The sequence below is a fragment of the Haemaphysalis longicornis genome, unplaced genomic scaffold, assembly GCF_048455015.1.
Source record: "Haemaphysalis longicornis isolate Haplotype H1 unplaced genomic scaffold, Haemaphysalis longicornis Haplotype H1 scaffold_2, whole genome shotgun sequence".
Classification (NCBI taxonomy): Eukaryota; Metazoa; Arthropoda; class Arachnida; order Ixodida; family Ixodidae; genus Haemaphysalis; species Haemaphysalis longicornis.
Genome location: NW_027526295.1, coordinates 71236944 through 71248122, shown reverse-complemented (window position 1 = coordinate 71248122; position 11179 = coordinate 71236944). Strand labels below are relative to the sequence as shown.

Below are 11179 nucleotides of genomic sequence, written 5' to 3'. Positions count from 1 at the left end.
GTCACCAAAGCGAGCGCATGTTCCGAGCAGAAATCCCGCCAATTTTCCGCCCCTCGAGCCTCAAGGTCGCAGATGACGGAGCCGCAGCTGCACGCGGCCAAGCTCCGCCCACCCCGATCGAGTGACATCGAGGAGGCGGGAAAGCAGGAGCAGAAGCAAACGGCGCGCCAGCGCAAACGGTCGCAAAGAATCCCGCTCCCGCGAAAGAGTCACGTGGACCGACCTCGTCATGAACTCCAAGCAACGCCGGGATAAATCGTGACAGCCGAAAGACGCGATGCAAGCCTTACGAGAAGAAAACGCCAGCCTCAAGGCAGAAATCCGGCGCCTGGACCAGCGCCTTCAAGAGGCGCTGAGACACCTGAGTAACCCGCAACAGCAACGCGAACGTCCGACGCCGCCAGCATCAACCCAGCCTACGTGGGAAGAGGGCCGAGTTCCCCGCCCCTAATCGCTGACACCACGGCATCAGCAACAACCACAACAGGCAGCGACGCAACCGGTAAGCCCACCGTCGAATTCACAAGCTCCACAACCCAGCATGAAAGCCCCGAAACCCGAGGCGAAGACTCCACGATCACCCTCCCCCGAAATCGACATGGAGGAGCAGGAAGACGAACCCCCACAATCGCCCAACGAAGAGCAGGAACCACGAGCAAAGAACGGAATCAGCTTCGCTGTGCGTCCCCGCCGCTGTACTGAACGAATCGACAGACTCGAGAAACGGATGGACGCCTTCGAGCACCGTGTAAACGCCCGCTTTACCGCCGTCGAGCGCCGTCTCGACGCACTCCAAGAATTTCTCTACCGCAAGCTTGGCCGCGACGATGACGTGGCAAACACCTGCAACCCCACCGCCCAACCGCGTCCACCAACATGGCCAGCACACCAACAACAAGCCCAGGCCTGAAGATCTGGCACTGGAACGCCAACGGGTTCCGGTGCCGGAAGGCGGTCCTGCAACAACACCTGCTAAGCATCGAACAACCACCGGACATCATCATGATTCAAGAAACCCACACAGAAAATGCACCGTCCTTGCCCGGCTACCGTGCACACGCCAGCCCCCCAAGCGTTCGAGATTGCGGTAAGGGAGCGGCACAGGGCGTGTGCACTTTTGTGAGAAAGGGACTCACCTTCATCAAACATGAGAAGTTCCTCGGCCGCAGCACCATCGAACACTGCGCGACCGAGGTGGTAATCGGCAAGAAGCGGCAGGAATCCTTCCTGCTTGTGAAAGTCTACAGCAACCCCACGCACAGACAACAGAAGTTCAAGGCTCTCCTGCACAAAGCGACACGGACGGCTCCGAGCGAAGCAATTGCTATCTGCGGAGACTTCAACGCCCCCCACAAAGAGCTGGGATACAGTCGCACAACAGTCAAAGGGCGGGACCTGCTCGACGAAGCCACGAACGCCGGCTTCATCCTCTACACGAACCCGGCAACCCCTACCCGAATCGGCACATCCACCACGAGGGATACCACCCCGGACCTGTCCTTCGTCCGAGTGTCAGACAGGACCAAGGGTGATGTCAGGTGGAGCAACACAGGACATAACCTGGGCAGCGACCACTATATTCTCGAGTTGGTGCTACCGACCGTCAGGCCCCACACAGCAGAACAAAGGCGCAAGCACAGGCTCACAGACTGGGCCCGTTTCCGCTCGGTCACGGAAGGCACGCAAAAGGACATCGCAGACATCGACGAATGGACCTCGGCCATCAAACAGGCGGCGTCCGAAGTGACCACAGAGCTGGACACTGATGATGACATACAGCAAGTGGACAGCAAGCTGGCCCACATGATAGAAGCGCGACAGTCGATGCAGCGTCGGTGGAAGCGCCAACGGCACAACCGCAGGCTCCGAAAACGGGTGGCGGAGCTTGGACGAGCCATCGAGAAGTACAGTCAAGACCTGTGTACCCAGAGGTGGTACGCGGCATGCAGTGCTGCAGACGGCCCACTCCACAAGGGTCAAACCTGGAAACTCCTTCGACATCTCCTGGACGACACGTCGACCCGGGGATACCAACAGCACAGACTGTCCCAGACTATGCTCACAGCAATCAAAGAGCTGGGAGAGGAAGAAACGGGCAAGCGGATAAACGCTAAGTACCTGCCCAGCACAGCAGCCGAACAACACGAAGAATACCAAGGCGCGGCCAACCCGACCCTCGATCAAGACATCGAAGAATGGGAGGTACGCGCAGTGCTGCAGGAACTCAACTGCAAATCTGCTGCCGGCCCGGACCAGGTCCCCAACAAGGCCCTGCGAAACCTCAACGACGGGGCGGTCACCGCCCTCACAAAGTACTTCAACCGATGCTGGCAAGCGGGAAAACTACCCCCACAATGGAAGACGGCCCGGACGGTCCTGATACCCAAGCCCGGCAAACCACCCAGCATTGAGAACCTGCGCCCGATCTCTCTTACATCGTGCGTGGGAAAGGTACTTGAGAACGTTCTCAGGAACAGATGGCAACGCTACCTAGAAACCGAAGGCCTCTACCCTGACACCATGCTAGGGTTCAGGGAGAAGCTCAGCGCGCAAGATGCAATGCTGTTGCTGCAACACGAGATCCTCGACTCGTCCGTCCCCACCCGCGACAACAGGGCGGTGCTGGGCCTCGCCCTCCAGAGTGCCTTCGACAAGGTGCGCCACTCGGCCATCTTGGCGCAGGTCTCCAGGCTGGGCATGGGACGACGTTCCTACAACTACATCCGGGACTTCATGTCTGAACGAACCGTGAAGATCCAAGCGGGAAATTTACAACTGTCAGAAAGGGCACTGGGGAGCGTCGGTACTTCCCAGGGCTCCGTCATATCACCACTCCTTTTCAACCTCGTCATGATCGGCGTGGCCAACCGACTGCTCTCGGAGGTCCCACAAGTCCGCTATACCATCTACGCGGACTACATCACGCTGTGGGTCCCCGGGGGCAGTGACGGCCACATCGAGGAGACGCTGCAGTCAGCAGTGAACGCCATCGAAGACCACCTGGACGGTACGGGCCTCAAGTGTTCGCCGCAAAAATCCGAACTGCTGATCATCCCTCCATCGGGAAGGTACCGCAAACAGGCAACGGAAGACTCCGCGAAGATCACTCTTCACACGAAAGACGGCACCGTCATCCCCAAAGTCAAGACGCTCCGGGTCCTCGGCATTTTCCTGAAGGCCAACAGAAGCAACGGCACCACAGTAGACCGACTCATCACCAAACTCGGGACGGCCACCCGTCTCATAAAGAGGGTAGCCACGAGACACCACGGAATGAAGGAAGCAAGCCTCCTCCGACTGGTCCAGTCCTTCGCCACCAGTCATGTGGCGTACATCGGTGCGTTCCACCACTGGAAAGTGCAAGAACGAGACAAAATTCACGCAGCCATTCGCAAAACCCACAAGGCCGCACTGGGGCTTCTGAACTGCACCAGCACGGCCAGGTTTCTCGAGCTGGGGGTCAACAACACCCTCGAAGAGATTGCAGAAGCTCAACGAACCGCGCAACTAAAACGCCTCTCGACGACCAGAAAGGGCAGGAGCATCCTCACCCGGCTGGGCTTCGCAGGGGCAACAACATCACCCCAGCAGCAAGAAGCCGGAGTCTTACCGGCGGAAACCCTACAAAGGCTCAAGGTAACACCGCTCCCCCGGAATGTCAATCCCTACAACAACCCGGGGAGACGTGCCGCAAGAGCCAAGGCCCTTACAGACACGTACGCGAACGACACCGGCGCCCTCTTCGTGGACGCGGCCAAGTACGCAGACAGAAAAGACACTTACGTGGCAGTGGTGGTCAAAGCCACGACCGGTGACGTGTACAGTGCCTGCAGCATCCGGGCACCGTCGGCATGCCAAGCAGAGGAAGTGGCCATTGCGCTTGCCCTCACGGACCGTCGGTGCTCGACGATACTGAGCGACTCCCGCTCGGCAATCAAGATCTACGCCCGCAACTCAGTATGTGCCAGTGCAGTGCGCGTGGTACATTGCAGTGCAGTAAACGACTCGGTGCCGGCCACCTATGTGAGGTGGTTCCCGGCGCATACAATAACTACAGGCAGCGGCCGCAGCAGCCATCCCAACCGCAACGAGACGGCGGACGCCGCTGCGCGAGTATTTACCAACCGCGCGGCCGCCCCCACCGCCCTCGCCTCGGCGGAAGGAGCGGACTGTGAAGACTGTGATATGTGCAGTGATGACGACGACGAAACGGACCCACTACTCGGGTATGCGGAGGTGCTGGGCTGGTACCGGTACGGTCGCCGAACCATGTCCCCGCCCCACCCGGGACTGACACGCGAACAGGCGGTGTTATACAGACAACTTCAAACTAGATCCGTGCTCACGCCGGCGCTTGCGCGTTACGTGTGCCCGGAGGTGTTCGAAAGTGAAGTGTGCAGTGTGTGCAAAAGTGCTAAAGCAACTTTGACCCACATCCTCTGGGACTGCGACCTACATCCGGAAGAAGCGGTCGCCTCTCCCGGGCGACTGCCGGAAGACATAGCTCGTGCAGTGTCATCGCAGGACTTGACAGAACAATTGCAGGCCATCCAGCTGCTCGAGGTGGCTCTTGCCCGACAAACGCGAGGGGCTGAGCCGGCTGGAGACCGGGGGTATAAACCCCACAGGTCGACAGCGGGCCGGCCTAGCGGGAGTCGGGGAGGCAACACCCCGAAGACGCCTTAACTACGTCGGGTGGCGGGCGACCCTGCGTGGTCCTCCCCGCTACCTCCGCCGGACATTCTCAATAAAGTTTACTTCTCTCTCTCTCTCCGCCTGTTTATTTGGAAGTACCTCGCGGTTACCCTAGTATATAAAACGCTGTTTTCATATGAGCTGAAGGAAATTCACTCCACAAAAAATCGTTGACCGTCCCTTTACCATGTGCGACGCGCTTGCGTTACTTCGGTGCCGAGCGGCCATTTTGGACCGAACACGCTGCATTTACCATTTATTCTTTCCAAGCACTGAAGCAAAGAAAGGAGAATTGTGTTCCTAGGCGCAGGGTAAGAAGCTTTTCATATTTTTCGAAGAGGGGCGTGTGGTATTCCTGGTCAAAAAGAGCACGGAATGCGTGTTTGCGTGGCTCTTGGCCGGCTGCGTCATTCTCTTCCACACTCTAAAAAAAAGGGTGTGATAGTTTCTCCCTTAAAGGTGGAGCAGAAATGTATCATATATTGCTCCCTGAAAGGTTGAAAGATTCTTCCTTTAAGAGGGAGGAGCGCGATTCTCCCTCTAAGAGTGGAGAAAGATTTCCTCCTTTCACAAGCTAATGGAGGAGCGTTCCTCCCATGGCAGCGTTATCAGAGCAAGGCTTGTTACGCTAGAAAGGCCTAGCGAGCTGATCGGTTTGAGGATCCAGGAAGTACAAATAGGTAGGTTGCTGTGGTTGTGTGCGCATAAAATGCACTAAACCAAAAAACTACCTACCGAGCATCATAACTGCGGTTAGCAAGCCATGTCGCCAATCGTATATGCGCTACTTCGTGCATTCCTCTCGCTGAGCGCTCCGCCTACGCGTTTAGCGCGAACGCGCCTCTGTAAACAGAGTACAAGTCATAATGATTGCTTTCAAAATACCGCCTTTATTTCCGAAAGGCTTGTAACCCCGTCGTTTATCGCACACGAGATCACAAGCGTCCAATGCGGCCGTTTGAGAGCAACCAGTTGTTGTTAGTCGCCTTACCTTGCTACAACCGATGCACCAAAATGCGGATCATGTGCAATCGTAAATCTCAGCGCAAAGGCAATGCAGGCTGCACAAAAAACGGATCCACCGCATCCGTTCGAGCGAGGAGACGACAATGCTCGCCCTCTAGCGGGCTCGAAGTAAACAATCGTGAACGTTTTAAAATGACCGTTTCGCCGAGAACTCTCGCCTTCACCATTTGCTTTATTTCCACACCCCATTGGATGTACCATTGGATGTACTCTACGTTTTCACCAACTCCCATTACCTAATCCCTCTCCCCTAGACACCCAAATTCGCAAAAGCGTAACATGGCGTCCTTGTATCCCTTGTACATAAAATAAATGCGTGTTACCACTACCTCCAATAGATGACGCAAAAAAGTGGGGGTTGTGAGGGGCAGCTACTAGGCATCTGTGACGGTCGGCTGTCGCGGACAACACGTGCTCACACAAAAATGCAAGGCTGGCGAAATTGTGTGATCCAACCTTACCGCTCTCCACCACCAAGACATCGAGGCCAACGGAATCGAGCCTGCACTGGTCCCCATTACAACGCGAACACGCAGCTGTGGACGCGGAGACCTGCCCTTCCAGTCAGGTACTTCAAACGGGGGACATAGGCACTGCCGTGGTCGCAACTAGTACCGCAGCGGGAAAGAGCGCCCCAGCGCGGGTTCCCGACCCCGAGGATGTCTTACATTAAAAGGGGACCAAGAAAAAAAGAGACGCGTACAGCGTTTTTTGTGTGCGCTTGTGGATGCGCGTGGTCGTAGAGGGGGTGATACAACTACATCCACTGCAGAAACTCTGGCCCTGGTATTTGTTTTTCTTGGAGAGCCTTTCAGTTTGATCATATGCAAATGTCGTTTCAAATCGCGCGCCATCAGCCGCACCGAGTTCGCACAACATCCGACAGATGACGACGAGTGTACTGGCGAGTAGGAAGACGCATTGAAACATTCCCCTCGCGAGGGGCACAATCAAATGCAGAGCATTTCCGGGGGCGCACGACGTTAAGCAGTTTGCGTTACGTTAATGTTGTTGCACTTGTGGCAACTGCTGACGGAAGAGCGCTCGTCAGCAGTAATTTCAATGAGTCAACGATATAAGGCGCGTTCATAGCGTCCCATTCTGTGTCGGCTTGCTGGCGAAGTGGTTAGAGCACCATGTACATTGCGTTCCGCCCGCAGGGTCGAGGGATCGAAACTTGGCGCCGGGTAGTGTTTCTTTTTTTTATAGAGGGGTGCGGTGCGGACTACGGACGTCAACGCGGGTGACATCGTGAGTTACTGAAATGCTCTGCATTTAAAAACGTGCTCCCACGCTGAAAGACCACGTGCGCGGGCAAACACGTGCTGCCACGAGGAAAGACCGCGCGCGCGCGGAACATGCGCCCCCCGCGTGTTCGGAAATATTGATCTTTAAGCGCCCGGAAGGCTTGCAGGGCGGCGCGCCCGCACGCGGGGCGATGACCGGCCGGTCCTCAGCATTCCCCAACGAGCTCGCCCTGCCCTCCCTGCACGCAACCCAAGGGGGGTATAAGAAGGCGAGCGAACGAGGCCCCCGACACTCTCTCCCGACTAGGCACCATCCGGCCAGGCCGAACGAGGAAGCCGCCCGTAGGAGTCATCCGACCGCGCGCTCCCTCCCCAACCCGGACCGAAACTGCGACGAGGGGACCTCCGGCTTCTGAATATCCGGAACTTCGTTGACCAGCCAGCCAACAGCGTCATCTCGGGAGGCGCTATTGGTCGAAAAGCCGGATGGGTCGTACCGCTTCGTCAACGATTACCGCGACTTTAACCGCGTGACCCGCGTCGACCCTTACCCACTCCCGAACATTAAGGAGGCATTGTCAGAGCTGGGTTCTGCGAGATTTTTCACGGTAGTGGATATGGCCTCCGCGTATTGGCAGATTGAGATGCATGAGCACGACAAAGAAAAGACGGCGTTCAATACGCCTTCAGGGCATTACCAGTGGTGACGCTTAGTGGGCCTCGTAAACAGCGCAGCGGTATGGAAGCCCACGGCAGACGTAATCCTCGCCGGTCTTTTGGGGAAAGTGTGTCATGTATATCTGGACGACATGATCGTGTACAGCCGCTCATTCGAGGACCATCTAAACGACCTGCGTAACGTTTTCCAGAGAGTACATGCAGCCGGTCTCAAACTGAAATCATCCAAATGTCAATTCCTGCGCCCCGAACTTAAATATCTAGGACACATTGTATCAGCGGAGGAAGTACGACCAGACCCGTCCAAAATACAATGCGTTCAGGAGTTTCCAAAGCTCAGAACAATAACCGAAGTCAGGCAATTTCTGGGTCTTCTGTCCTATTACCGGCGACATATTCCCCAGTTTGCTGAACAGGCGCGCCCTCTAACTCAGCTCACAATCAAGAAACCATTCAGCTGGGGTGAGGAGGAACAAGCAGCTTTCTCGGCCATGAAGCGCAAGCTGACCGAGGCTCCCTTGCTGAAATTTTCGGATTTCAGCAGGCCGTTCACACTTGCGACAGATGCCTCCAAGGTGGCGGTAGGGGCGGTGTTATCACAGGAGTTCGATGGGAAGGAACACCCCGTGGCGTACGCGAGTCGGGAGCTGAACTCCGCGGAGCAGAAATATGGTGCTACCGAGCAGGAGTGCCTTGCCGTAGTTAGGTCTGTGCGCCACTTCCGGTGTTTACTATAAGGACGGCACTTTAAGATTGTCACCGACTGCCAGCCGCTCAAGTGGCTCACGAACGCTCGCGACCCCAGCTCGAGGCTGGCAAGGTGGAACCTTCTTCTTCAGGAGTACGACTATGAAGTCGTCCACAGGACGGGTAAAACGAACCAGAACGCGGAGTCCCTGAGCGGGACGCCAGTCCGGGCACTCGACATTTTTGTGCCATCGGTGGAGGAGGCCCGCATGAAGCGGGAGCAGCTCGACGATCCCGGCCTTCAGAAAACTGTCAACTCACTTAAAGCAGGCGACAGTGAGGAACAATATTATGTGGACGACGGGGGTCTGCTGAGGTTCAGGGAAAAGGCGGGGGGAGGTACGGGGCGTTTAGTAGTGCCTGCCTCAGTGAAAGGCGAGCTCCTACGTGTACATCACGATGCTACGTACGGTGGCCACCCGGGGGCACGTAAAACCCGCCAGAGGATAGGCATGACGTACTTTTGGCCGGGAATGCGGAAAGACGTGCTGGATTATTGTCGGAAGTGCCCCTCTTGCGGTCTCCATAGAATGCGTAGGAACCGAAAGCGTGCTCCTTTGCACTTGTTCGAGGAACTTAGCGCAACGTTCCAGCGCACCGCGATGGATATAGTGGGGCTCCTACCAACTACGACTGCCGGAGGCAAGTAGATACTTGTTTTTGTATACCATCTGAGCCGTTACGCCAAAGCCTTCCCGCTTGCTGACCAGAAGGCGGAAACCGTAGTCCGCGTTTTCGTCGAAGGGGTGGTACTGAGACACGGCGTCCCTGAGCAACATCTAACCGATCAGGGCACCAACGTCGTCTCTCGGGTGATGAAAGAGGTGAACGACCTCTTGGGGATAAGAAAATTGCAAACGACCGCGTATCATCCGGAGTGTAACGGTGTAGTAGACAGGCTGAATCAAACCCTGGTGACCATGTTATCTCATTACGTAGCACACGACCAACGAGATTGGGATAAGTGGCTACTTTTCGCTATGCATGCCTACAACACCGCAGTCAACGAGGGCACAAATGAAACCCCGTTTTTCCTCCTTCACGGACGCAATGCGGCACTCCTGAGCATTGTCGGTGACACTCCCAGAATGCACTATAAGACCAGGGAGGACTACCACGCGGAGCTGGCTCAACGCCTCTCAATCTCGCACAAGCTAGCGTATGAAGCACTGAACAAAACGGCGGAGAAGAGAAAGTTGCGTCTTGATAAAAGGAGCCAAGATGCCGGCTTTCAAATAGGCGACAGGGTCTACGTCAAAGTCGAAAGCCAGGCCCGCGGCCTGGCTAAAAAGCTTGCGCCGAAATGGAAATGTCCTTTCCGGGTTGTCGAAAAGCTGTCCGACGTCACATGCCGAATCAGAGGGATTCGAATGAAAGACGAGAAAATTGTAAACGTAAACAAGCTGAAAATTGCTTTGGGTGAAGTAGAGGACGAGCTGAGACTTCCCAGGGTGAGCGTTGGTACAGGCAGGCACCGTCCTTCGTCCCCGGAACGTAGTGGCCCACCTACGAGCCCGTTCACGGACGCTTCAGATGGAGCCGTAATCGATAAAATCATTCAAAATTCTCAACTCCCCGCGGCGAACAGCCTCCCTCAGCCGACGAACAGTTATGCACTACGAAGTCGAGGGGCAGCACCGTAGCATATTTGACAGGCGTTCGTCCTGTGTATCTGAAGGGCAAAATTCCAAATTTCAGTGTTCATGTTTTGAGCCCGTAAAACCTGTATATTGACATTCCCTTGGCCCATGTACATAGAAATTCCTAGGATGTTTATGATTAATGTTTACTGGTGCCGACGCGTCTCGCCGTGTGACCTTGCTGACTGCATTCAGTGTGGTGTCGTGATAGTGCGGTGCGGTGTGCTTTGCATCAGACGTTGTGGCCCCACCATAAGCCTTTTTGAGAACGAGACTTTTGCAGTGACAAAAGTCTCCTCTGGGGATGGGCGGGTTTGGCGGTCGGCTGCCGCGGACAACACGTGCTCACACAAAAACGTCCTCCCACGTGGAAAGACCACGTGCGCGGGCAAACACGTGCTACCACGAGGAAAGACCACGCGCGCGGGGATCATGCGCCCCCCGCGTGTTAGGAAATGTTGACCTTGAAGCGCCCGGAAAGCTTGAAGGGCGGCGCGCTCGCACGCGGGACGATGACCGGCCGGTCCTCAGCATTCCCCAACGAGCTCGCCCTTCCCTGTACGCAACCCAAGGGGTGTATAAGAAGGCAAGCGAACGAGGAACCCGACACTCTCTCCCGACTAGGCACCATCCGGCCAGGCCGAACGAGGAAGCCGCCCGTAGGAGTCATCCGATCGCGCGCTCCCTCCCCAACCCGGGCAGAAATTGCGACGAGGGGACCTCCGGCTTCTGAACCTCCCGAACTTCGTTGACGAGCCAGCCAACAGCATCATCTCGGGACTGCGTCCACGGTCCAGCGGAGTACGGACCACCTGCGCTACCCGGCACGAGAGTTTCGGCACCCCCCTAACGGCACAGCGGAGCACGTGCACAGCGCAACGTCGCATATGACAGAGTTACCGGCTCCATTACCCGGCGTCAGCCGCCCACCTGACCACCCTCCACCGACTCCCAGCCTCTGAACGGGTGAGCGCACCGGCACCAGCACTAATTATTGTTGAATAAATAGTATATTTACGCCTGCGTCGTCTCATTTCCCCTCAACTCTGCGTGGACCCACATAGTTGGTAGCGTGACGCCATCTCCATTTCGGGGAGCGTCACACATCACTATCACTGGGCGCTTACATGAAGACGTGTTCTTTAT

The 11179-nt window shown here is 56.3% G+C and overlaps 1 protein-coding gene across 1 annotated transcript; it reads left to right on the top strand.

The window, feature by feature from the left end:
* Positions 1-876: 876 nt before the first annotated feature.
* On the top strand, positions 877-10289 carry LOC144168052 (uncharacterized). Its single transcript, XM_077697137.1, has 4 exons — positions 877-2330; positions 3825-3957; positions 8486-8732; positions 10270-10289. The coding sequence occupies exons 1-4, from the start codon at positions 877-879 to the stop codon at positions 10287-10289; spliced, it is 1854 nt and encodes a 617-aa protein (XP_077553263.1).
* The last annotated feature ends 890 nt before the right edge of the window (positions 10290-11179 follow it).